Source organism: Phaenicophaeus curvirostris, chromosome 8 (assembly GCF_032191515.1).
Source record: "Phaenicophaeus curvirostris isolate KB17595 chromosome 8, BPBGC_Pcur_1.0, whole genome shotgun sequence".
Lineage (NCBI taxonomy): Eukaryota > Metazoa > Chordata > Aves > Cuculiformes > Cuculidae > Phaenicophaeus > Phaenicophaeus curvirostris.
In genome coordinates, this window is record NC_091399.1 from 10,901,293 (window position 1) to 10,927,368 (window position 26,076).

Genomic DNA, 26,076 nt, shown 5'->3' on the forward strand with positions numbered 1-26,076 from the left:
CCCACGCTGGGCTGCCTGGCCACATGGAGCCTCGTGTTGTCCCCTCTTGTGGGCCAGCCCTTTCCCTGCGAGGTCACTGGACGCAGACACGTGGTTCTTGCCCCACGGAGGGCGTTTGTTGGGTGGCTCCCGGAACCCTCCCCCCCCGCCGTCATTGGGAGCCAGTGGCCAGGGCTGGCTCTGTGCCCCAACTCTTTATCAGGGGCATTGCCCAACAGCGGGTGCGATGCCAGGGGCGGGCAAGGGCCATGTCACCACCTCACCTCTGCGCTGGGGGGCTGGGGAACCCCGATTCTGGACAAGATGGGGGGAAAAGCCCAGGCTGCTCTCCTGCCAGCACCACCTCCGTGTTGGGGTGAGGGGCACCCGCAGCACCCCGGCTGCCACCGCCCTTCCCCTCCGGCCCGGCCCCGGGGCGATGCGCAGCGCAGGGAAACCGAGGCACGACTCCCCGGGGCTGCCGGGGGACCAGCCCCGCTCCCCTCCGCCGCCTCCCCCCCTCCCCGCGGGGGCGGCGGGAGGGCCGGGGCGGGGAGGGGAAGGCGAGGAGGTGGGGTTATGGAGACGGGACCCAATGAGCCCGAAAAACGTGCCCCTCTCGGAGCCCTTTTAGCGCGGCGGGCGGGCGGTAGCAACCCCTCGGCGGCAGAGGAGAGACCGTCCCGTCCGTCCGTCCGTCCCGTCATGGCGCTGGGGAAGCTGCAGAAGGTGCTGATCAGTGACAGCCTGGACCCCTGCTGCCGGGAGATCCTGCAGGCCGGCGGCCTCCGGGTGCAGGAGAAGCCCGGGCTGAGCAAGGAGGAGCTGCTGCGGGAGATCCGGGTGAGCGCGGCCACCCCGGGGTCCCGCGGCACCGACACCTCCCCGGTCTGGGGCACCGACCACCCCTCCACCCCCCTCCCGGGCACCGACCCCCCCTCCCGGGCACCGACTCCCCTTCCCGGGGCACCGACACCCCTCCCGGGCACAGACCCCCCCTCCCGCAGCAGCCCAGCGGGGTCGGCACGGCGGCCCCCAGCCCCTCCGGTGTCACCGCGGTGTCTGTGTCCCCCCAGGACTGCGAGGGGCTCATCGTGCGCTCAGCCACCAAAGTCACGGCCGAGGTGCTGGCGGCGGCAGAGCGGCTGCAGGTGGTGGGCAGAGCGGGCACCGGTGTGGACAATGTGGACGTGGAGGCGGCCACCAGGAAGGGTGTCCTGGTCATGAAGTAAGAGCAGGAGCATGGGGACATCCCTGCCTGCACTCCTGGGGAGATAGGAGGCTTCGGCAGGGTGCCCTCCCCACCCATGGCACCTCACAGCACGACCCTGCGTGTCTCCATCCTCGTGGGGTGGCACTTATCCTCAGAGGATAGAGACCCCCATCAGCCCAGAGGTGACACACCAGTGACACCACTGTCCTTCCCCAGCACACCCACCGGGAACAGCCTCAGCGCCGCTGAGCTCACCTGCGGGATGATCTTGTGCTTGGCCAGGTGAGCGCAGGGCAGGATGGGGGGACAGATGTGTGCCCCACGGCCTCTGCCCTTTTGCTGACCGCAGCTGCCCCTTTCAGGCAGATCCCGCAGGCAGCTGCCTCCATGAAGGAGGGCAAGTGGGACCGTAAGAAGGTAGGAGGCAGGTGCAGCACACTCCTCAGAACAGGGTGACAGGTGCCCGTGTGGGGTGTGCTCGCTCACTCTGCTTTGCATTCTAGTACATGGGCATGGAGCTGAACGGGAAGACTCTGGGTGTGCTGGGGCTGGGGCGCATCGGCAGGGAAGTGGCCACCCGCATGCAGGCTTTTGGCATGAAGGTAAGGAGCCAGGACAGGGAGAAGCAATGAGGAACATGGTTTCCCCTGGCCTGGCCACGAGCAGCACACTAGGCTGCAGGAGCGAGCATCTGCTGTGCCTCAGACCATAGGCTACGACCCCATCATTACCCCGGAAACCTCGGCTACCTTCGGCGTGGAGCAGCTGCCGCTGGAACAGATCTGGCCCCGCTGCGACTTCATCACGGTGCACACACCGCTGCTGCCCTCCACCACGGGTACGGGGCGGGCACCAGCACTGGGGGAGCTGGAGGAAGCTGGGGCTGCCCCCACCGCTCATGGCTCTCCCTCCCTCTGCAGGGCTCCTGAACGACAGCACCTTCGCCAAGTGTCGCCGTGGCGTGCAGGTGGTGAACTGCGCCCGCGGGGGCATCGTGGATGAGGGCGCGCTGCTGCGAGCACTGCAGTCAGGGCAGTGTGGCGGGGCAGCCCTTGATGTCTTCACGCAGGTGAGCAGGGCTGTGAGGACCCTCTGAGCCTGGCTTCGTCTCGGCATCACCTTAACTCTGCCCAAGTCAGGCCAGGGCAGCTCAGCAAACCCCACAGAGCTGGGGGCATCCCACCTCAGCTCCCCTCCTTGCAAGAGAAGAGGGTGTAAATGTCCCCCTGGGCTCCCAGGTGGGTGCTAGAGGCTGATGGGGGGGACGGGGCTGTATCGGCAGGAGCCCCCAAAGGACCGTGACCTGGTGAACCACCCCAACGTCATCTGCTGCCCGCACCTGGGTGCCAGCACACGAGAGGCACAGAGCCGCTGCGGCAAGGAGATTGCCATGCAGATCGTGGACATGGCCACAGGGAAGGGGCTGGCTGGCACAGTGAGTTTCCTCCCTGGGCACCAGTCCTTTGTGCCTGTTTCCCTGTCCGTAATGCATGGGTGCACCAGGAGTGACACTGGACCCTGTGTGCTCAGTGGTGGGTTCCCATTGCACATCCTACTCTTTATCATAGGTAAACGGCCAGGCTCTCAGCAAGGCTTTTGCACCTCAGACCAAGCCCTGGATAGCCTTGGGCAGGGCCTTGGGCACAATGCTGCACACACTGGGCAAGCAAGCGCAGGGCAGCGTGCAGGTCTGCACCCTAGGTGAGCCGGGCAGGCTGCATCCCGCACCTGGGCACAGGGACGCCCATGGGTGGGCAGCACGGAGGAGTGTGTGGGGACCCACCGGGCTGGGCAGGTGGGGGGGGGGTAGGGGGTAGGGTTCTTGGATGGGAGGATGGTGGGAGCACAGGAATGTAGGGATGTGGATGTGCACGCAGATGGGTTCATTGATGGGAGGAACAGTGGGAGTAAGGATGGGTGTATGGAAGGACCAGCCCCAGGCTGGCAGCTCCAACTTGGGGTTGCCCTCACCACTGCCAGCATATCCACCCTTTGCCTCCTCCCTGCACCTCAGGGACACCATTGCGGGAGGCTGGGAGCTACCTAACACCTGCTGTGGCCGCGGGCATGCTGGCTGGAGGCATGCAGAAGGAGGTGACCCTGGTTAATGCCCTGCTGCTGGCCCAGGAGGCTGGGCTGAAGGTGCGTGGACACCCAGGGCTCTGCACATCAGCCTAGCATGCCGGGGGTTGCCCTGCAGGGCTGCCAGTGCAGCGCTCTCAGGCTGGGGGCATCCCATGGGGTGCCCTCTGAGGACATCCCTTCCCATGCTCTGCCATGTGCAGGACCTGGGTGCTGAGCAGCTGCATCTCTGACAGGTCACAACCACCCACGGCGACGTGGCCCCTGAACCTGACAGCAGCACTGGCTTGCTGCAGCTGTCTCTCCAGGGCACCCCGCACCGGGTGGCAGGGACGGTGCAGGGTAGCACTCCAGTGCTGCGGGAGCTCAATGGAGCCACTTTCAAGCAGCCGGTTCCGCTGGCCAGCCCTATCCTCATCTACAGAGCCAAAGCCACCGAGCCCAATACACTTCCCACGCTTGCTGGTGAGCTCCCTGTGTCATCCCTGAGTAGGGCTGGGGCAGCCTGGGGGCCCTTCACAGCTGCCTTGGAGCCAAGCCCGAGCTGCGGCAGGGAAGGGGCAGATGTTGCATGGAGACAGGGATGGGAGGGCTTGGACAGAGAGCTGGGGGCTTGGAGCAAAAGACTTGGGGTGGGGGAAAGAAGAGGCATCATGAACTGTTTGAGGGGCATTGCGGTGGGCAGAGTCCTGCTACCTGCTGGGTGCTGGGGAAGCCTGCAGCCCCTAACCCCTCTCCTCCTTGCCCAGGGCTGCTGGGGAAGGCAGGGATCCAGCTCCAGTCCTACCACAGCTCAAGCACAGTGGCGGGGGAGAAGTGGAGTGTTGTGGGGCTCTCAGCCCCACTGTCCAATCTCAGCGAGCTGAAGCCACAGGCCACAGAGGTTTTCCAGCTTCACCTGTAGCCCTCGACCACCAGCAAAGGACCCTCCCCATGGCCACAGCACCTGGATCCTCCCCAGCTGGAGGAGCATGGCACCCAGCCACCCCTGGCCCCTGTGGTGGGCTTTGAGTGGCCCTGTGCTCAATAAAGGGTCCAGGAGGAGAGAGCATGATGTCTTGTCTCTGTGGTCCCTTGTCCCCCAACCCCAGGCTCTGTCGCTCCTGCCCCTGTGCCCTCCTGTGGGGCTCTCAGACCCCCAGTTCAGTCTCAGTGAGCTGAAGCCACATGTCATGGAAGTTTTCTAGGCCCTGCTGCTGTTTGCTCAAGGGTGCAAAGGTTTCCAGGGCTGCTGCTATCCCACCGAGTCACAGTCCAGAGCTGGGACATGGCCCAGAGACCAGGCAGTGCTCCAAGAGGGGTGAGCCCTCCCATGAGTCCCTGTGTTGCCTGCCCCCTCCTGCATGCCTGAAATCACACTCCCACCCCCACCCCGGGTTCCTCTGGGAATGTTTCACAGCCAGTGGCCCTGGTATGGCATCCCACCACCCACAAAGTGGAAATCAAGACCGGGAGCTGGGGTTTGCTTGGCTCTCCCAAAACATTGGGGCGCGCTCCCTTCCTGTGGAAACGGGGCTACTGAAGCATGTCACCAACAGGGCTAGTGGCCACATCGGTTCCCCACAGGATAAATCCTGTAAAGGGCAATGATCCAGCCGCAATCCAGCCCTGTGGTTGTTGAGGGAAGGGCCTTGGGGCAGATGAAGACCACTTGGAACCAGGACCCAGAGCTGGGTTGCTGCCCTCCTCTCATCCACACCTTTATTCCCCGGTGCTACACAGGTGTTTGCAGAAAACACTGCCATCTCCACCAGCTCCAGGGCTGAAGTGCCACCAGCTGCTTCCCAGCTGAGGGAATCAAGATGAGGTTTATATGGAGGCCAATCCCAGATTTGGGGGTGAGCAGGGATGCCAGCTGGGAGGAGCACATCCCTCCTCTTCCTGGATTTTACCATGCCAATCCCCTTTAGATGGGCTTCCTGGCATATTCTCGGCGGTATTTGGCATCCACCCGTGTCAGGTACCAAGTGCCGGGGAAGAGATCTGCCTGGGAGCCGTGGGGAGTGTGGTCGGCTGCAGGGAGAGTACGGAGATGCTCAGGGGGGACATGAGGCTCTAGTGGGTGAGTGTCATATCCCCCCAGCCCCACTCACCCAAGTGATGAGTTTCCTCACGCTGCTTCATGATGTTGGCGAAGTCCTGTGGGGCCACGCGCTTGCGGGTGTCCAGGCGTGCTGGCAGGTCAGCCAGGCTGGACACCAGCTTGTCCAGGGGTGAGCCTGGCAATGGGAACCGCTAAGGTGAGACAGCACCACAGCCCCATGCCACCCTCCCCTCCCAGACCCCCTCTCCCAGGGGGCTCACCTGGGGCTGCATCCTGCGAGACGCGGAGGGAGAACATGCTGGCAGAGAGTCCTGAGCCATAGGAGAAGGCACCAATCCGGGATCCAGCCAGGTCCCGCGCTGAGGCCCTGCAATGAATGATTAGGGGGGTATAGAGGGGATTGGGGGCTGGGGGAGGATGGGGAGTGGCGTAGGGGGCTTCCTCCTGCTCCTTTTGCAGGCAGGGGAGTCCTAGGACTTGGGTCCCACATTACCAACAGTGCATGGCCCTGGAATGTGGTGGAGCTGCGGAGCCCTGGGATGAAGCTTTAGTGCCCCCACCCCACCAGTGCCTGGCTGTTCCCACGGCTCCTTCACAGCGGGATCAGCCATTCTGTAGGCACGACAAGGGGGCTTTTATCCTCCCGGCGCCAACAGAAGGGGTTTCTCTGCCAGCCCAGCTCCAGCGAGCTGGGATAAAAAGGCTGGCAGGGAGACAGCATGGGTCAGGACACATCCACCATCCACACCAGGGTTTTTGAGCAATGAAAGTTTCAGGTCTCTGCTGGGGGAGGGGAGCGCTGGCACAAGCCGCCCCAGGAATGGCCTCCCCCCAGGCAAACTTTTTAGGGACTCACTGTGCCAGGAGGGAGGCCAGGCAGCCGTACATGGACGGCGTATACATGTTGCCATTGCGGCAGGACAGGAGCAGGGAGGGCTTGGTCTTCTGGTTGAAGATCTCCTGGCTGGCTGCCTGGAACGCCTTCTCCACCTCCTTGCTGGTGTAGGTGTCCTCCAGCTTCACACCGCTGCCCAGAGAGAGGCCAGCTCAAACTTGGCACCCACATATCCCCAGCTGGGCTCAAGGACAGGGGACATGATGTGGGGACACACCGAAAGGGCTGCAGCCCCTTGTAGAGGCCGGTGGCCGTGTCAGGGTTAGGGTTGGACAAGAAGTCGTTCAGCAGCAGCCGCCCAACAGATTTCTGCACCAGCTTGCAGAAGGGTGTGTGGAAGATTATGTACTTGAAGTCATCGAGAGTGAAGGGCCTCTGGATACCAGCTGGAAGATGACACAGCGGCTCTCAGCAGCTGTTTGGACGGCACAGGCACCCTAGGTATGCAACTGCTTACCCTGTTGCCACTGGCTCTCTGCCTTCCGACGGTACACGGCGTAGCAGCGGTCCAGGGCCCGCAGGTAGCACTGGATGGAGAGCTGCCCATCCACCACTGGGTACTCAGAAGACAGATCTGGCTTGTAGAAGTCATAAGCATGCTCCATGTGGGTTCCCCGCAGGCCTGGGGGCACAGGGAGAGCCAGGTGGCAGGGAGTGGTGGCAGGTCCTAGCAGGATGGCAAGCACAGCTTCTGCCTCCCACACCCACCCCAGTCTTCCTGGGTCACTCTGAGGTGCCCACAGGGATGTGGCCAGCTGGATCCTGGGGTACACAGAACTGGGCAGCCACTGGGGTCGGCAGAGCCGGTGCTGCCAGGGTTAAGCATCTCCATCCAGGGTTGGGACATGGATGTACAGCCCCTGGGGGGCTCACCATTCCCAGGGTCTCATGGCACTGACCTCTCTCCAGCACCAGTGGGGCGTTGGGTCCCACCAGCATAGCAACAGCACCAGCACCTCCCGTCGGCCGTGCATTCCCCATGGCATAGACGGCAATGTCCCCACACACCACCACGGCATAGCGACCTGAAGGAGGAGACAGGAACACAGAGTCATCAGTAGGCAGGAACCTCCATCCTGCAGCCCTTACACATCCCCATCCTCACGCTGCTAGGTGTGAGACAAACAAGGCAAGTGACAAACAGGGGTTGTGGACAATGTGGAGGAGCAACAGTTCCCTTTAAGGCTTGTTAGAGCACCATTTGGTTTCAGGCCACCTCTTGCCTCCTTTGTCCCTCTCATAGCACCCACCCCATGCCCAACTCCATCATCCCATGGAGCAGACCCTGCCCACACCCACCATCCCAGGCACTGGACTCCACCCAGGAGGCTGCGTTGAAGAGTGAGGCTGTGCCCCCATAGCAGGCGTTGGTGGTGTCGATGCCCTCCACATCAGTGTTGCCCGAGTCATGGAAGAGCTGCATGAGGACGGTCTTGACAGCCTTGGACTTGTCGATGACAGTCTCAGTGCCCACCTCCAGGCGGCCGATGGCATCCCAGGAGAGGCGCCTGCGCTCCACCAGCCGCTGCACCACCGTCAGGCACAGGGAGTTGATGTCCTCATGGGCAGCGCAGAAGCCCATTTGCTGCTGGCCCAAGCCCCGCGTGTACTTGCCAGCTTCTACACCATCGTATCGCTCCAGCTCCTCCTGCTCCACGTACTGGGCAGGGAAGTACACCTCCAACGCCAGGATGCCCACATCCTTGGGCCAGGCGCCCGTCCCAGCAGTGCTGCAGAGGCTGCGGGGCAGAGGGAGCAACAACAGTCCCATGGAAGCCCTGAGCCTTGTGGAAAGGAAGTGGCCCCACAGAGATGACATCATCAAGCACCCCAGCCTGTGATCACCCCAAATCCCTGCTGGTTCCCTGTGCCCTGTTGAGAAGAGGAAGAGCATCCCCTTCCCCAGTAAGGCTCAAGAGTGCTGCCAGCTCCCCAATCACCCCCAGTTATGCTTCCATCCTACCCGATCTGTCTGGGTGCTCACCATGCCCTCTGCACAGCCATGGGGGTCTGGCCCCCCTGGTGTACTCGCTCCAGCCCCTGCGGTGCCTGCCTTGCCCCCCAGCAGCGCGCAGTACGGCTGACCAAGCGCAGCATCTTCAGCCCGGCCACTGCACAAACAGAGGAATAGACGGACAGACAGCAGGACGAGCCTCGCGTGGTGCTTTTATAAACTGCGTGGGCAGCACAGCACAACCTTCCTGGCCCTTATCAGCACACTGGACCCCAGCGCTCAAAGGTCACCAAGAGCCAGCCAACACGACAGGAACAGCAGAGCAAGTGCTGGTTTTGGAGGCGGGAACTTGCCAGGTATCTCCATTTTGTGCCCTAAAGCCTGGGGTTGTGCTTGGCTGCAGTCAGGGCTGGGCAGTGCGACAGGCTCCCCCTGTGCCGTGGGGCACCAGCAGCCCCAGTGCTTGTGGCTTGCTGGCACGGCCGTGGTCACCGCACAGTGTGCAAGGTGCTGTGTGGCCTCCCTGACTGTGCCCACTGTCCTGGGAAGGGAGCAGAGGGCGGCTGGGTGTTGGGTGCCGGCACCATCCGTGCTGCCCAGGACACAGTCGACCTCCGTCACACGGTGCCGCTCCAGGGGAGGGGGTAAACACATGAGCTGGGTGGGGGCAAAACCACCCTCAAAACAGCAGAGCAAACAGGCACGTGACGCCTGTGGTGACACAAAAAGGGACCTTTGGTCCCAGTGCTGCTGTCAACATGGCCACAGGACAGCATCACAACCCTGGCCCCTGTGAAGCCTTTTGCACCTGAAGGGACACCCATCCCGTCACCTGCACACCCATGATGACTTCCATCCCCACCCATATCTGTGCCCTTGCTCTCCTCCATGCCTTCTGGGGGGCTCAGCCACTGAGGACACTCCTGTCCCCCTACACCGGAGCCCCAGGGACATCCTGTGCCCCCAGTATTCTCATTTAGCACCTGAAGGCTTGGCATGAGCAAGCACCCAGTCAGGAGAGCCTCTGGTGCTGTGGCTCCTGGGGACTCATGCCCGAGTGGCTCTGCTGGCACTGGCTCCATGGAAGCCCCTGGCAGCTGGGAAGCTTGGAGAGCTGCAGTAGCACCACCTGCTGCTCCTTTGCCCAGGTGCCCACAGGCAGGCTGCACCAGGGCTTTGCACCAGCACCAAACTCACACAGCACTTACATGCTTGGTTTTTTTAATAGATGTATTTTTAGAGGTTGGGGAGAGAGGAGCAGAGGTGGTGAGGGAAAAGCATCGCCTGCGTGGGGTCCTCCATGGGCCCAGGGGCCACGCTCAGAGCAAAGGGATGACCTTGCAGATGTAGTGATACCGCTGGGCGCAGTCAGCGCTGGACCATAGGGTGAAGCCTGCCAGAGAGATGAGCTCGGGGTCAGCAGGGGCCGCAACGAGGACAGAGGCACCAGCTCTGCCCACCACAGAACTAGCCCCTGAGGAGAAGCAGGGGATGCCGTCTGAGACCAAGCACTGGAGGTGCTCACCGCTGAGGTGGGTCAGAATGCCGCAGCTTCCCCCGCGGGCACCGTTTCCAGCCAGCCCGCTGGTGACGCTGTACTTGTCCCCCCTCACCCAGTGCCAGGCCTGGCTCTGCACAGGGAGAGGGGGTCAGCAGCATGGCCCTGCTGTCCCCCCGACCCCTGCAGCCCTCGCCTCACCTCATTCCAGTAGCGGAGACCGAGCCAGACAGGCTGCGCGCGCTGGTAGTAGGAGATGGCCCTCCGCAGGGTGTCTGCTTCCTGGGGCTCCTCCACCCAGGCCAGGTGGGCGCCGGGGTGGCTGCCCTGGCACTGCCTCTGCGGGGGCGGCCGTCAGTGCCAGGGCACCCCTGGAGACAGGGGGCCAGCAGCCTGCCTACCTCAGCCAGCTTACCTCAGCCTCGTCCCAGCTCTGGAGCTGACGGAAGTACCTGAAGCAGCTAAGCTTGTAGTAGGACCAACCCTTGGGGCAGTAGTTTATGTACCAGGCACCTGCAGAAGGAGAGCACGGGAAGGGGTGGAGGCCAGCCAGTGCCACCAGCTGGAGAGGAGCATGACTCCTTCCTGGCCCGGCTGTGAAAGCAGCTGCCCCTCGAGCCGTGGGACTCACCAGCTGGCCACAGGAATCCCACGCTGCCCAGCAGCAGGAGGGCAAGTCTGGCTGCTGACACCATCCTCCTCACTCCTGGACAGTGCCTCCTGCAAGAACTTGAGGGTCACTTCAGGTCCCTGGGGAACAGGGGATGCAAACCTGCCCTGCTATGGACTGACTCTGTCCCCTTTCAGCCAGCTGGATGAGATAGCAGAGCCCTAGGGTCCATTATTCCCTTTCCCCTCGCTGGCACAGGTCACTGGCTTGTGTCTGCACCCCGTCCCCTGGGCACAGCCTGGGATCCCAGTCCCAGCCTTGGCTGAGGGCACCTGCGTGAGCCAAGCTGCTCTGTGGGGACATGGGGAGAGGACTTGCCACAGGCACGGGTCGGGAGACCCCAGCCCTGCCCTGGCGTCAGCAGCAGCAGCACAGGCAGCACTGGGGACTGAGGGGCTGCAGGCACAGCATCGTTACCACCCCCACTCCCCAAACTCACAGTGCTGCCAGAGTCAGGCCGGGGGAGGCGAATCAGCCACATCAGCACAGTTTCCCTTTATCTGGGCTAATCCCTGGGCACCGGGGCTGATCTGCAGACTCAGCTCATCTTCCCCTCAAAGCAACAGCCACAAAAGTCAATGTGGGGCCAAAAATTGCATTGTTGCAGCCTGCCCCATCCAGCAAGGGCAGCGCTTATCTCCCCTAGGGGCTGCTGGGCTGCGACCAGCTCCCACTTGCCTATGAGCATCCAGAGAGGCCCCAGCTGCCCCTGGAGGGTCCCCTTCCTCACCTGCTGTCTTGAGACCAGATGGAATAACGGCTTCTCGTGGGTCGTGGGGAGAAGAGCTGCCCTTTATAGCTCACCAGCATCAGTGTTTGCCCAGCTCAGGTGATTTCAACCATAACAATCTTATTGCTGCTTCCCCCCTGTCCCCCCCGCCTTGTTGGAAAGCAGCCCAGATCTCCAATCTGTTTGCATTCAATGCTCCTCTAGAAAAGACAGGAAGAACCTCTCCTAGTTGGTCAATAAACCCCCTGCAATTAGCATTAATTACTAAGGCAAACACAGAGGTAACTTTGTAGCAGGAAGCAGCCAGGCACCAGGCAGGGATGCCCACAGCCCTGGCCACACCAGGGCCTGGCAGGGGTGAGACCCACAGGAGGCTGCCCTGGTCCCAGCTGGAGCATCCCTGTGGCAAGTGGGTACCAACCCGCCGGCATCACCCGCATCCTGGCCCAGGGGATGGCACACAGCCAGGCCCCACACCCTGCCCTGCGCTGCCATGCACCACCCTTGTTTGAACAGCCCGGAGATGGCTGGCAGCAGGATGCAGCACACAGGGATGTGGGAACAGCCCGTGGCCAGGGTCTGCTGGGTGTCATCAGATAGCGGTGGGGGTGCCCGGCACCCACGCACGGTGGTGACGCAGGGCTTCGTCAGTCCACAGCCCTCCAGGAGGAAGGGCAGGCCTCGCGGCAGCAGCCCCACTACCCTGCCCCATGTGAGTACCCCCAGCCCTAGCCCTGTGGAGGCTGCTGCTGGCGTGGAGCCACAGAAGTGGTTGCCCCTACCCCAGAGCCAGAGCCCTTTGGCACAGGAAGGGCACAGCCTTCACTCCACACCCCAGAGTGTCCTCTCAGCACTGGTGGGACATGGCTGAAGCTCACCTCTACCCTACTGCTTCAATCACACTGCTCTGAAGCATCGCTTTGCTGGCTCCTAACATAACGAAGCAGCTTTGAAAGCGCTTCCCACTGCCTGTCCTGGGCTTCCCTGAAAAGCTGCCAGCTCCTGCCCAACACCTTGCTGCTACCAGCTACAGCCAATGCCCAGCTCTTCTTTCCTCAGCCCTCCCAAAGACCCTCAGAGGCAGCCACAGGCAGCTACCCAGAAGGCAGCTACCAGCAGAGGACCCAGCGCTGGAGCTAAGCCTCACTTCCCCCTACACAGAGGGCTTGCAGCTGGCTGAAGCTGCTAGTTCTAGCTACCAGGGTCAAGCCATGTCCCCCAGGGATCTCCCACGGCTCCTCTATGCCAGCATTTACCAAAACTTGGCTGAGCGCTCCTATGCCCACAGGGAGCAGCTCCATGCCAGCGTGCAGAGGCAGGTGTGGCATTAGCCCTTGGCAGGGAGGAGAATCAGACCTGTCTCCTTTGCCTACACAGCTGGGACATACTGTTGCTGCACCCTGAGTCTTCTAAAGCCTTGGCCAGCTTGCAAGGCACCCACCACGATCAAAGAGGTAAAGCTGTCTTGTGTCCAAACACAGCTGGTGATGGCTATCACTGCTCCTGGAAGAAATGACCTTCCAGAGGAGCTCAGCCACTCTGACAAACAGGGAAACTTCAAGCACAGTAAACCCCCTCTCTCACTGTATGAAAAAACCAGCCTCAATTAGGCTCATTCGCATGCAACACAAGTTTCAGCAAGGCCCAGGCAGCAGAAGAGGCATGCGTGGTCCTGGAGGAGAGACAGATTCAAGTCTCAGCCTGAGCACCAGCAAACTTTACACAGCTGTGCCAGAGACACAGCAGAGCTTGCTAAACTTTGGCAGAGATGTGCAAACTGTGGGAGAACAAGGATGAAAGTCTCCCGGAGGTTTGTACTTGCCAAGCTGGCTCTACTAGAAGATAAAAGAGCTGTGCTGTTTGAATATTAAACGCTTACAATGCCCCCAGCAGCTTTATCCCTGCAAGCAGTCATAACTCAGCTACTAGCTCAATTTGAGTCTGCAACAACAGCTGGAAAGCAATGAGGTGAGCGCTGGCACAGCCCAAGGCTTCAGTGGCACCTCCCTGCCCAAAACAGGCATGCAGCCATCACCAATTTGTTCTGATTGTTCAAGTCAAACTTTTTAAGTCTGGAAATAGCACAGAGGAGCTGAGATTCCCTGTTAGAAGCTGGAGAATCACACATCTTCATGCATCAGCTGCCTGTCAAGCTGAAGCCAGGGAGGCTGCCTCAGCTCCAGAGACAAGGGTCTTTCTCCTGGCTGCAGGAGCAGTAACAGCCCAGGGAAGCAAGCAGGACCTGAAAAGGTGAACGAAGCCACATTTCCACTCACTGCTGCCTGATCCATGCCTGCCCACGAACTTTCTAACAGCCACACAAAAGTCCTGGCTCCCCGAGTCCGAGGCATGCAAGAGCTCTTATTCAAAGCATCTCAGAAAGGCCCCATCCCAGTCCCTCCTCCTACTTCCCAGTACGCCTAGCTTGGCTGCTGGTTACTGTCCCCTTTCTTAGCTGACCAGGAGACCCAGAATCCTCCTGCTATACCCAAACAAGGCTGCATTCAGCTCCCAGACACAGCTCCCTTGGATGGAGCTAAGGAATGGGCTTTGTGCATTGCTGAGCCACAGCACAGAGCACCCTTGAACCCCAAGGCTCTCTACTGACAAGGACTGCTGAGATCCTAATGAGTGGTCCCTTACCAGGGGTCTGAACAGCTATCCAACACTGGGGATCTGTTTATAACCCCGTAGCTGTGCTGCGACAGCACAAAACCAGCAGCACACACATGTTGGGCACATAGTCTTTATTCTGGGGATAAAAATTGCTTATACATTTTGCAGCAACTATTTTCATAAAAGACTTTTATAAAAAATGTAAAAATAAGCAAATATTTTCCATTATTAATATAGGAAAATGCTGCTGTGTGAATGGTTACTCTACAACTTACAAGATAAAATACCACCTTAAGAAGATATTATCTTTACAAGTAGTTAAAAAAAAGGCAGGCAGAGGGCCATCGTATTAACACGCCAGGCACAAAGCTGGCTTCATTCCACAGAAAGCACTCATCTTGTAAAAGGCAGCCACATATAGGAAAAGGCACTTGGTTATTTGGGGCTAACAAGGAAAAGCCCTTTGCTTCTTTAGCATGGATGTAGCAACACTTCATTATTTCAGTAAAACATGTACCTGAACAGACCTCTGGGAGCTTGTGGGCTCCTGCCCAGAGATCTGAGTCGGTTGCACCTAAACTTCACAGGACACATTGCAGTGAGTGTGCTGGGGAACACTGCGTGTGTTGTAAAAAGCAGTACCTTCAGAATTATGAACTTCAGCCCAAAACAGTGGCCCTGGGAACCAGCTCCTCCTGAGGTCCTGCCTTCATGTACCATTGAGTAGAACCGAAAGAAAAAGCTTTTACTCTTGGTTAGAATGGAGAGAAACATTGGAGGAAATACTGTACATGGCAGGATGCCGAACGACTGCTGCTCAGAGGGGTGCGGCCTTCTCTGTCCTTTGGCGGCAGCCGACAGCCCTTATCTCTTTGGAACACATGTCTGCAGGGTTCTCCTGAAGAGGTAGGAGCAAACCATCCCCAGAAATGTTCCCTTGGGCTGCTGACCGGTTCAGAACCATCCAGGGAAGCATTGCTCTTGCGGACAAAGCAAAAAGAATGGCTGTCAGTCTAAGGTCAGTGACAGCTGGCTTCCAGAACTCCAAAAGTATCAGGGGAGCTGCAGTACAATTGGCACTACTGTCCCACAGGGCATGTGGGGCACGTGTAGGGATTTCCTCAGCTAGGATATCCCTACACAGGCTGAGAGCAGAGGACAGCTCCAAAACTGTCAATCAAACTGCCCTAGACAGTGGTTTCTGAGCTATTTGGTCTGCCGTTTAAGCCTAGCTTCTGGCTCCAGGCCGCTGCTGCTGGAAGCCTGCTTGGGAGCCAGGGCTGCAGCCTTCTTGTCGGAAGGAGAAGACAAGGCAGCCCTGTCCCAGGACTGAAGCAAAAGGGACACTTTTCAAAGGGCTGGATGCTGTTCCTCCTGACACAGAAGGGCACACACTGCAAACATGTGATGATATCCTCAGGACCTCTCGATAACACCATAAAGAGGCAGCATATGTTATCTGGAGGCTGGACACAGCCATCCTGGGATGGAGAGGAGGAAGTATTGTGCAAGAATACTGGGAGCATGCATTACCAAGTTTTGAAACACTCATGCTCATCCCAAGAGCTTTCCAAAAGGCCTGTATCAGTTGCAAGGCAGCTATTCCGGCAGGGGAGCCCACAAACATGGTCATGGACACATCTAGCAGAACAGAGGCATGAGGAGGGTAGGGCCAAATCAGTCAGGTGTGTCTCAGGGAAGACATACAACATGGGACAGATGTGCCTACAGGCCACATCATGGGGAAGACCAGGTCAGACCAGCATTTTCAGAGCAGGGGTAAAAAACAAATAGCTAAGAGAAGACTATACGTATATATAACCTCATAATACTTGGGGGGACAGGCAGTGAGAACACTAAGAGGTGTTAGTGAATCTGTACAAAACTCGTGATGAGGAAAGGGTGAAGCTTCGTGACAGGTGTCACTCGACCTGCAGGTGTTTTGGGAAGTCCAGCTCACTTGCTGAGCAAAAGCAGCCAAGGGAAGGAGGGGGTCTAGGAATGTGGGTGCAGCTCTGAGCTGTCAAGGCAACTTGAACTCAAGGAGAACTAGTAGAAGGTGCTTCAGAGAGAGGTTATGTGGGTAACAAAAGGAGTAACAAAATAAGGATACAAGGCTGGTTTTGGCTAGATTTCTGGAGAAATGACCATAAGATGCGTTAAGCTGAAGAGCTGTTTCCACAAAGAAATGGTGGAACATATTTAAAAGCAGACTGGAGAATCCAGTGCAGACAGCACTTGCGCCCAAGTTGCATGGGAGTTGTTTAGAAGTGACCCAGCTGGTCTTCTCCATCGCCAGCCTCTACAGTTCTCTGTTTAGGACAAAAGCATACAAGCCTACAGCGACCACAGTCCCTCCAAGGAAAGAACAGCCGGGGCTCATTAAGACTCTTGGATACTAAAATGGTTCTTCATTTTCATCCTGGAAGACCTTCATGAGTTCTGGAGTCCACTTTAATCAGGCTTCACCTTGGCCAGCCATCAGGCATACACCTGCATGTTGTTCCGCTGCTGCTCTGTCATGTGAGTGGCTGCAGGCCCGCGCTGGTTGTTACTGGGACTGGTTGCCACATCAGACCAGTCAGAGGCAGAGTGCGGGGAAGAGCTTGACCACTGGTCTGGAGATTCAGGCGATGGAGTCAGGTATGGGTGCTCTCCTTGTAAGTGCCGGTTGTGGCTAGGAGTCCGCTCTGTGGCTGAGGAGTAGCAGCTATGCTGCGATGGAGGCGTGGGGTATTTCCCCATTGAGCTCTGGAACTGGTGGTAGGCTGGGAGGACTGTCTGAGCCACCTGCCCATCCTGCTGAGGGATGGCAGCCATGGAGAATGAGGCGCTGGGTAGCTGAGTCAAATCTGGTATCTGGTACATGGAGCTAAGAGGACCAGCCATGTTCTGAGCGCAGTTTGACTGGGCCTGCTGTGGCAGTGTTGGCTGGTTTACGCCACCCTTGGAAACCAGCTGGAAAGTCATGATAGGGGGCAGAGACTCTCTGGACACTCCCAGGTGCTTTGTATCTGCTTGAACCAAACCACTCTGCTGAGAAACGCTGGGGTGTGAATGCATCACCTGTGGCACCATGCCAAACATCTCGTTGTACTGGGACTCATTCAACTCCATGCGATTCACCCACTCGGTGGAAACATTGGCTGGCCGAAGCCTGCCAAGCCCACTGTTGGGAGGGGTGGTTCTGTGCTGCGGAAGCAGCTGGCTGACAGAAGGGAGCACGGTGCCAGATCCACGCCCTAAGGGCTGCATCTCGTGAAGGCTGGAGAAGGACATTGTGTGTGCAGCCTGTACCGATGGAGCGGTCAGCAGTGAGGTGGGTGATGAGTGTAACACCCCTGGCGATGGCATCACAGGAGAGGATGTTGGTTCGGATGCAAAAGCATGGGGTGATTCTAGGGAATCAACTGGTGACAGGGTCACTGAGCTCTCTGAAAACTGCCCTTTGCTCTCACTGAGGGACTTCTTCCTTCTCCTCTTTGCATCTTTGGTGAGGTTTGTGGGCATGATGCCTTTGGCATTCGGTTTTCGTGATTTCTTGCTTAACGAAGTGTGCTTCAGATTGAGGAAGGACCTATTCGGGCCACAGATGACTGGGGAGAGGGCAGAGTTCAGCATGGCACCAGGGTGCCCAGCAGGGCTGTGCGCCACATTGTACTCGTTGAGAAGCTGCACTATGTCATGGTGCATCCGGTCCTGGGCTACATCGCGGGGCAGGCGGTCCATGTGGTCCGTGATGTCTCGATTGGCAAAATGGTCCAGCAAGATCTTTGCTGCTTCAAAACTGCCTTCCCGAGCAGCAAGAAAAAGAGGTGTCTCTTCCTGAAAACAGAGAATAAGTACTTTAGCGGTTTCACTGCAGGGACTGATTTACTCCTAAGACTCTCTTAATGGTGCAGCAACACCTGGAAGCGCTGTTTAATGTAGTGCCACATTAATTGTCTCCAAGATCAACCCACTCTGCCAGACACCCATTGAAAAAGACAAATTACAGGAGATTATTTCATACATGGCAGTGGAGTACACAGGCTAAACTATACTCCAGGAAGTGCACTGTCCTGCCATGGGTCCTTGGAGGAACTGTGAAACTGGTGCCCTTCTCCCATCTTCCCCTATGAAGGAAAGGTACAAAGGACTAAAACAGCCCAGCAAAGAACTGCCACTTGTTGGTGGCTCTAAAACCTACTGAGCAATAAATAATAATAAAAAAACCCCACCCTTAGGCACAGTAAAGAAATCAAGGCTTAAGACAAAGGCAAAACTAATAGTGAAGGTACAGGAGGTCTGCACAGCACAGTCTCTCAAACAGAGAGACTTCTCCCCCATATCCACCCTGCCTTGTGATCCCTGGAAAAGTGACAGGGTGTGAGTGCTGCTGTGCTGCAAGATCTGGCTCTCTGCTAACTGGTATCCGGCTGCTTGACACCAACAGCCCCTCACCTTGGTGCTCTCACACACCACTGACTGGCTATTGCATTCCTTTCCCACAAGAAAAGCAGGACAGTGTTGATGCCCAGGACTTGGCCAGACAAAGAAGGGAACAGCTCTCCTGTATCAGAAATCCTACAAGAGATGTGACATTTGGGGAGTTCCAGTCACAGTCTGGGTTTGGAAGACCTGCGCTGAGCAGCCAGTTTTGAAAATCTGAACTGAGCTCACTACCAACAGAAAAGACATGCCTTGAGTTCGGAAGCACAGCCACACTGAGCACACTCAAACTGTACCTTGTTATCCTGCATGTCTCTGTTGGCCCCATTCTTCAGCAGCACCAGTGTTGCTTCCACGTTGTTGACAGCAGCAGCCCAGTGAAGAGCAGATTTACCTGCAGGGAAACACAACAACTTCAGCAACAAACCAAGACGCTATTTTCTAAAGAACCAAGATGGACATAGCACACCAAGTGGGGAAAAAAGCAACTGCAGTGCTGTTCACAGCATGTGAACATGTCCTGAAGGCAGGTTTACTCTTTGGAAACCACCACACCATGACATTGCCCTACATTACCAAGATGCAATGGGATTTTCAGCAATTGCTCTGAGATATTTCGTTTTTAAATAATGTATCCACAGAGTCATGTCCATAGTCCAGAAAATCTCACCAAATCTAATCCCAGATTTCTTCTTCTGTTCTTCTAGGACTGTCTAATCAAGCCACTGTGCAGCAGCCTGCCATCTAGTACTGCTGGGAGGACTTCTGCAGGAGAATCTAGAGTCTGATTTAGCCACAGAATTTATGAGCAGCCCACATACCATGGGAGCAGAAGCCCAACCCTCGCGTCATGATAAATATTTGCCCAGCCGAGTATGTCGTGTTCACATTACCATGGTCATCTACGGCGTTCACATCTGCCTGGCAATTAATTAGCTCGGCTACCATTCCTTCCACAGCCAGACGTGCGGCCAGGATTAATGGAGTCGTTCCATCATTCATCCGAGCATCCAAGTCTGTCACTCTGTTACGGATCAGGATCTGGACAACAGGGGAAGACAGATTTTTTTTCAATACCACTACAGACCAAAACTGAGGAATTGGCAGGAACTCAAGGAAAACTTTATAGTGAAAAAACAGCCTCAGCACTGAAATGCAAGGACCCAGATAACAGGAGACAGAGGGAAACAGACCAAATAAATACATGCCAGATGAGTCATGCATGCTGAGTTCTCCAAGTTGTGAATACCTGAAGAAACTGGATGTAAAATAGAGTTTTGCCTGGACATCACACTGTGGAAGGCAGGAGGCTGTGAGCATAGAGTGTGCAGCTTGGGTAGGTTCATATGATTACAAAGCACAGCTATTCTAAAAGGGGTTCTTCCATTGCTGTACCTGGAAGACTCCCTGGGCATCAGCAGCTACCGCTGCATGCAGAGGAGTCCGTCCCATGTTGTCCCGTGCATTAGCATCCGCTCCAGCATCCAGCAAACGTTTTGCAGCATCTGCTCTCGAGTAACGGGCTGCTAAGTGCAGTGCCATCTCCCCAGTGCGGTCTGTTTGGGCCTGCAGGTTGGCACCTTGATAGATCAAATCTGTTATTATATTTGCTGAGGAATCTTCTGCATCCTCATCATCCTCGCTGATATCGGAGCTGCCCGCACGCAGGGATGCCAACATAAGTGGAGTACATCCATCTGCAACAGAAGAGAGAATATCACAGTAACGTGATAGTAATAGCAGCAGAAAGGAAACCCTCTTATAATCCTCTCCCCTTTAGCAACAGTAAATGCCTCCAGTCATTTTAACCCAGACCTTGTCTCTTACTTTAAAGCCCGACAGTTAGTGAGATGTTCTCATTCCAAGCAGAACTTGAGTACCTACTGCAACCCCAACAGAACTTGGATACTTCTCAAATAAGATCATTATAAAACAAAAAAGTTTGCTGCCAAAGTGGAAAACTTCCTCAGAATATAAAGGCTAAACAAGGGCTATACAAATCAAAGCATTCAGGTGACCAAGTATAGCTGATGACATGGATAATCACACACCTGGGGAAAAGAAAGAGCTGACAGAGAAAAATTATTGGACAACTAACCACCAACTACTGGTGGCATTCTGCAGATAATAACCTGAAGCAAAATTCAGACAAAAGCTTTCCTGTCTGTTACACACCAAGGTCTTCATGAGAATGACTCAAGGTCACTACTTAAGGGTCCAACAGTCATAGCTGAAAAACACCTTCAGGATGACTGCCTGAACTAACCTCATCTTGCTCTTAGTAACATCCACGACCAGAGCCCTGAACAACCTGATCAAGCGCACTCTGTACTTCCACAGAAGTACACCATAGAACAGGATGCAACCCAGTATGATTCACTGGTGCACCAGTAGCATCCTACACATACACAATGCCTTGTTTGCCATGCACCCCCTTCTACCGCAACACAGATGGAGCAATTTATATCTGGGGCAGTGTCTCACACAGTTTGAGTGTTTTTTTAATAACAAAACAGCAAAAATACTTGTGGAAACTCTCCACAAGTCTCCAGTGATGGGCTCACACAGATGGAACATCCACAAAGGCTAAACTGACATTCATCCAGCCCAGGTCCTTGCATTGTCACCAGGAGAAAGGCTCCTCCAAACCTCTACTTTAACTTGGCTTCCTTCGATGAACCTCTCCTTCCTTCTGTTGATCAAAGAGGGCAGCCCAGGAAGACTGGCTCCTGCTGATGATTTTTGACCCTTGATGCAGTGTAATCAAGGTTTGAAAAACCAACATTTTCGGCAACTCATCAAATGCCAAGTGCTTTTGTTTCAGCAGACTCTACAAATTACAAGATATTCGTTAGTTAAAACCAGACTTAAACTGCAGATACTAATGCTACAAGCAGGGGATCTTCATGAGCGCTACAGATAGCAGCTTCCCTGCCTGTTCAGCTCTCAATGTACCCTGCCCCATCTGTACTGAAAACCATATGGCCTAATGGCAGAATTCAGATTCTGTGCAATTCTGAACAAAGTGATGATCTCCAATTAAAAGTCACATACAGAGATCTAATAATGGGTCCTGATCAATTTCCCAGCTTCTCATCACCAAGCTTTCCTGAGTCTCTGTTTCAGGGTAGTCTCAGCAGCAACAGCACCTCCTCCTAGTGGTTCCCGACCAAAGGACAGGCAGGCTTCCACTCAGCTCTTCGCTCACTATCTACTGGATGGCAGCAAAGTGCTGACGTATGGGCCTGAATTCACTTCCAATATCCAGCCCTGTCTACAGACCTTCTTGCCTGCTGTCCAAGGCTATATACCTCCTTTTGTATTTCTCCCTCCCACTGCTGGCTCTGCTTCTATGCCCAAGATGAATACTTCTTAGTATTCAAGTCAGGCTGTGGCCTCCTCCATCCTGCCCCGACACAAAGAGCAGAGAGAGCACAGAAAAGAACTTTCCTTTTATCCAGCACCACAGCTCTGAGAAAACCACGTGCAGGAATGGTCTTGCTCCCTCAATCACTGCCTGGGTTGTCCTGGGTGGGTGCTGCCCAGCTGCTCTTCAGGGACACCGCGAGAGTGGGCATTAAATCCTTGGTAAAAATAGCTGCCACTCTCCAAAAGATCTCTTGGGTACGTGCAGCTCTTTCCAGAGCTTTGTAAGTTGGCCACACAAGGGTAGTTTTATGATCCTAGCAAAAAAGTACATCCAGCTAGACTGTCACGATTAAGCACTTGATGGACTACTAGAAAAAAAGCTGAGGACACAATATCTTTTTTCCTCCTTCCAGTTTGTTCTCTGAAATAGCTGGAAAAGAACTCAAAAAGATCCAGCTGGAGGCGGACATACACGGAAAATTCCAGTCTGAACCACTGAATTTTTAGTAACTGAAAAAGAGGGGCATATAATAGGGATAGTTAATCAGTTTTAATTATAGGTGGTAGTACCAGTTATGCCTATGATTGCATGACCCTGGTTACACACTCACAATAGCTCCAGTGAAAAGAATGTGCTCACCACTCTGGGGGACGCACAGAAAGAACAGCATGGGGAGACAAAGGTGACAGCAGTGTTCTATAAAAACTCTTCTGTTTGCTGCCTTTCAAGATGACAGCCCCTGAGTAAATGTAAAACTTGGAGCAAGATGGTAAGGCCAGAAGTTTAAATAAAATTGAAGGACTCATAGAGGCAATAACATACTGAAAGGTGGGATGCAGAGAACCCACTGGCAACGTCTCTAGAAAGTATTTCTGTAGGTGGCTGGATCTCTTAAATCCCCCTAAATCTGAGAGACCTCAGAAGGTGCTGGATTGAGAGAGGGAACAACCCCTTGGTACACTGAGGCATTTCAGCTGGCCTCTCCCCTCCTCTACTGTTCTACCTGCCACCTGGACCTGTAGCCAGGATGTGACTTGCCCAGCCTCAGCTGGCTCCAGCCCAGGCACCTGCACCCAAGTCAGCCAGCCTCAGCACCCTTTGTAATTAGGCGCAGTGAAGCATCACCAGTGTGATCCACCTACTTTCAGGAGACCTCTGCCTGAGACAGAGATGAACTACCTCTCAGGGGTGCCTGTTTCCTCCCTCTGCCTGCAAAGAAAGAGGAAGGTGGCCAGGGCAGATGAACAGCTACATTAACTGTGAGGAATCCTACCCCTCCTTGCTAGCCCATTACTCCCAACACTTCTCAGATCTTTTTAAACAGTTTCTTCCCCCGACAGTAACTCAGCTGTTTGCTCGATGTCGCGGAGGGGGACAGCTTACAGCAGCCTGCTGCAAGCTTCAGAGTCGCACCTGAATGGCAGGAAAGCAGCTCACAGGTCAGTATTATTCCATTGCTATTGTTTGGCAAAGCTTTGAATGAACATGAAAATAAGCAGCCTGACGTCTAAATAACACCACCACAGAACTAGAAGCTTCAATAGAGGAAATAAAGAAAAGCTTAAATTTGGCAGCAACTGATGGTTTATGTTCTCACACTTGTTACACAGAAATCCCTCCTTTCCTGTGCTTTGCATTTAGCAGAGCTAATGGGTCAGTGAGCAGAAAAGACAATAGAAAGCAACTGAAAGAATGGATCCAGCCATCATTAAATTGTATGGAAATATTCCCACAAAATCCAATAAAAAGCCATTGTAGCAAAATCATCATCAGAATCACCTCTCCCTGTATGAACATGCTTGCAGCTCTTTGCAACCAGGGTAAAGTTGTTGGTCAGCTCTCCTCTCAGAACACAGGAATGAGTTATTACCAGGTGGCCTACCCAGCCCCTTACCAGGTTACACAGCCTTAGTGCTAACTTAACAAAAAGCAGCAGAGCATTCTTACTGCATCAAGTCATCTGAGACTGAAAAAGAGCAAGCCTCCGTGTGTGGTAAAGAAGTCACCCTCAAAGCTCACAGCTGGTGTTAGGAATTCAATGAGCTGACCACTGTAAGACAAGGCTATAAATCATCAAATAATAAAATTATGAACAAGTATGCTGCAGTACTGCTCTGTTCCAGTACAGATAACTCACACGCTGCTAGTCAGCGTCCACTGTCTGCCAGAGGCCATTCTGGAATAGGCCATCCTTGCTTCCACCCCAGCTAGCAGAAATTTCTGGTATAAACCTGGCAAAATTTGTCCTTAACAAAGCCTGGCGTAAATCTCTGCAGTGATCCGGCTGCAGAAGCTGGGGGGGTATTTCCAGCACAACCGTGCCTTCCCAATTTCTGCCACAACAGCAGTCTGACAATATCTTTTAGCTACACATTTTCTAAATGAGCTCCTACAGCTGTAATCCCTACAGGTGCTTGTAGGGATTACTAAGTGAACTCTCTCCTGGTTACATGATAGTCCATGTGCTACAGACCATGATCGTGTGCTCTCCAGCATTTTTCCTGGAGAGCACACGACCCCCTTCCATGAGTACCATAAAATTTCTGCTGGTGTCCCTGAACATTTCATAGAATTTTCACACATTAGTAGTCCCAGCCACTGGAGACAGGGACGGTCAGTGTGGAGAATGCATGGACGCAGAATACTGACCTGGCCCTCTGACATTGACATCCAGAACATCCACTTCTTGATCTGCTTGAGGTGGCGTAAGGGCTAGTGATGTGCTCCCACAGACATCTGCTGCCTCCAAGTGCTGCTGTGTCCACTGGCGCTGATCAATCTGCTCGTCACCTTCTGGGAGCAAGGCTTGATCTTCAGCCTAAGCACAGGACATAAGCAGTTGCTTCAAAATGCTCACTGAGTGGCCAAAGACAACGAAAGTTTTTGTGGTTTTCTTAATTTTGTTGGGTTTTTGTTTGCTTGTTTGAGGATGTGTGTGTGTTGGGGTTTGGGTTTTGTTTATGCTAGTTTTTTTAGGCTGATGACAGTCTCCATTTACCTCTACTTGGCATCCTCAGCTTTCACACTCCCACCATATGCTATCAGGCCTGAAACACAAGACATGACCCTACCATTAACCTTCTCTTCTCAGCGGGGCCTCAGCAGGGAAAGAACACTGGAGGACAAGTGGCCTGGTTTCTCTACTGGTTTATGGTGGCAGTGTTAACCTGAGGATTTGCTCCTCAAACATCATTAGTTATATACTACAAAACCCTATGCAAAGGGAGGTTTTGAGCTAGGGGTTCACTCTGGAAGTTAATGTAGCTGTTTTCCTCACCAGCATTTTCAGTTTCAGGCAATATTCAAATCTTACCTTTGCTCTCTTTGGCTGAGGTCCACCATCAGCTGCCCAGTGTTCAGCTGGTCCAGAATCAGCCAGGTTACCCTCTGGTATCTGAACTGACAGATTCCTATCAAACAAGGAGAGCACATCACTTTACAGTCCGAGCAGGTGCTGCTGCCACTTACACCAGCCTGCAGAGACCAAAGGTGGGATGCTTGCAAACAGCAATGAGGAGATTAGAAATCTCAGGCAGCCAACAGTGGCATTAAATGCCAACTTGGTTAATTCAGTGGAAAGCCAAAACTGCACAAATGGGATTCTTCTTTTGAAACCTGCCATTATTTCTGAGTCATGTCTTTAACATATTGAGCTGGATGTGTTCATTGTCACCTATCAACCTAAAAATGTCTCACCTATTCCAGGAGGAAATTACACAAATTGTATCCAACTGCTGAACTAAAAGTATCAGAAAACCAGGAAATCAGACTCCTTACTAGCAGTTTATAAAGTATATTTAATTGATGTTCTTCTGCCCAAAACAGATGTATTAGATTTTAGAGAAACTGCCTAAGAAGTTCTAGCTGAAAAGCTAGCTTTCTCTAGGAGGCAAGTCCCTTTTATTAAAAACTTATACAACACATTCTCAAAATCTTCTAATACACTACCCAAACACAATGCGAACCTAAATGTGAACTTACTTGAGTCCAACAGCATCTTCCCCAACTGGCTCTCTGCGCTTATGATTACTAGGATCCCTGCGTAGAATAAAGCCCTCTGGGAGCCACAGTGAGCCATGTTTGCGCTTACGCTTTGCCATCATCACACCCAAGAGAAGGATTAAGAGGATGATCAAAGCTGCCACAGCAAGTAGGTAAAGCATCTGGGTCTTCGGTGGTACCAAAGGTTCACCTAAAAATTCCAGTTAAAATACAATGAGATTAACAAAGTGGAGACAATGATCTTCCATCTACTCACTTCCTTTTCTCATTCAGTCTTCCCCACAGACTGCATGTTATGTCTAACTGTGATGCATTTAGATGCCTGAGGAAGTTCAGGCTCTGCTGCAACTGCTGTAAGAACACATCTTTCTGCCTTCCCTTAGTCTTGTTTCTCAAAATACTTTTTAGAGTATATGACTGCTGAACAGAAGATCCTTCTTCCTCAAGAGTCCTGCTGGCTGAAGGCAGCCACCCTGAACCAGTGCATAGCGCGCTGACCTACAGAAAGACATAAGCATGACCCAAGTAGGAATAGTGATGTTACCCACATAGCATGAGGTTGCAGCTGAGCCTCAGACTGAGGGAGAGGGGA

The 26,076-nt window shown here is 54.6% G+C and overlaps 4 protein-coding genes across 4 annotated transcripts in view; 1 reads left to right on the top strand and 3 right to left on the bottom strand.

The window, feature by feature from the left end:
* The first annotated feature begins 543 nt into the window (after nucleotides 1-543).
* Nucleotides 544-4,328, top strand: PHGDH (phosphoglycerate dehydrogenase). Its single transcript, XM_069862432.1, has 12 exons — nucleotides 544-822; nucleotides 1,056-1,207; nucleotides 1,409-1,474; nucleotides 1,555-1,609; nucleotides 1,696-1,794; nucleotides 1,898-2,030; nucleotides 2,113-2,261; nucleotides 2,475-2,627; nucleotides 2,761-2,893; nucleotides 3,207-3,334; nucleotides 3,511-3,739; nucleotides 4,024-4,328. Exons 1-12 carry the CDS (start codon nucleotides 559-561, stop codon nucleotides 4,176-4,178), a joined length of 1,716 nt encoding a protein of 571 aa, XP_069718533.1. The 5' UTR covers nucleotides 544-558; the 3' UTR covers nucleotides 4,179-4,328.
* A 607-nt stretch (nucleotides 4,329-4,935) lies between these two features.
* On the bottom strand, nucleotides 4,936-8,524 carry HMGCS2 (3-hydroxy-3-methylglutaryl-CoA synthase 2). Its single transcript, XM_069862026.1, has 9 exons — nucleotides 8,198-8,524; nucleotides 7,513-7,952; nucleotides 7,113-7,238; nucleotides 6,671-6,835; nucleotides 6,431-6,599; nucleotides 6,175-6,345; nucleotides 5,579-5,685; nucleotides 5,368-5,493; nucleotides 4,936-5,287 (listed from the first exon to the last, which is right to left on the bottom strand). Exons 1-9 carry the CDS (start codon nucleotides 8,308-8,310, stop codon nucleotides 5,181-5,183), a joined length of 1,524 nt encoding a protein of 507 aa, XP_069718127.1. The 5' UTR covers nucleotides 8,311-8,524; the 3' UTR covers nucleotides 4,936-5,180.
* A 785-nt stretch (nucleotides 8,525-9,309) lies between these two features.
* Nucleotides 9,310-11,462, bottom strand: REG4 (regenerating family member 4). The gene is made up of 5 exons (XM_069862433.1): nucleotides 10,297-11,462; nucleotides 10,081-10,178; nucleotides 9,867-10,004; nucleotides 9,693-9,798; nucleotides 9,310-9,560 (listed from the first exon to the last, which is right to left on the bottom strand). Exons 1-5 carry the CDS (start codon nucleotides 10,358-10,360, stop codon nucleotides 9,487-9,489), a joined length of 480 nt encoding a protein of 159 aa, XP_069718534.1. The 5' UTR covers nucleotides 10,361-11,462; the 3' UTR covers nucleotides 9,310-9,486.
* A 1,248-nt stretch (nucleotides 11,463-12,710) lies between these two features.
* NOTCH2 (notch receptor 2) overlaps nucleotides 12,711-26,076 on the bottom strand; it is an 86,124-nt gene continuing 72,758 nt past the window's right edge. The window contains exons 27-33 of the mRNA XM_069862428.1: nucleotides 25,464-25,674; nucleotides 24,796-24,892; nucleotides 24,132-24,300; nucleotides 19,508-19,809; nucleotides 19,006-19,153; nucleotides 18,409-18,506; nucleotides 12,711-17,506 (exon numbers count right to left, since the gene is read on the bottom strand). Of these exons, the coding sequence (XP_069718529.1) occupies nucleotides 16,163-17,506; nucleotides 18,409-18,506; nucleotides 19,006-19,153; nucleotides 19,508-19,809; nucleotides 24,132-24,300; nucleotides 24,796-24,892; nucleotides 25,464-25,674 (2,369 nt within the window). The 3' untranslated portion in view covers nucleotides 12,711-16,162. The remainder of the gene's footprint in view (nucleotides 17,507-18,408; nucleotides 18,507-19,005; nucleotides 19,154-19,507; nucleotides 19,810-24,131; nucleotides 24,301-24,795; nucleotides 24,893-25,463; nucleotides 25,675-26,076) is intronic.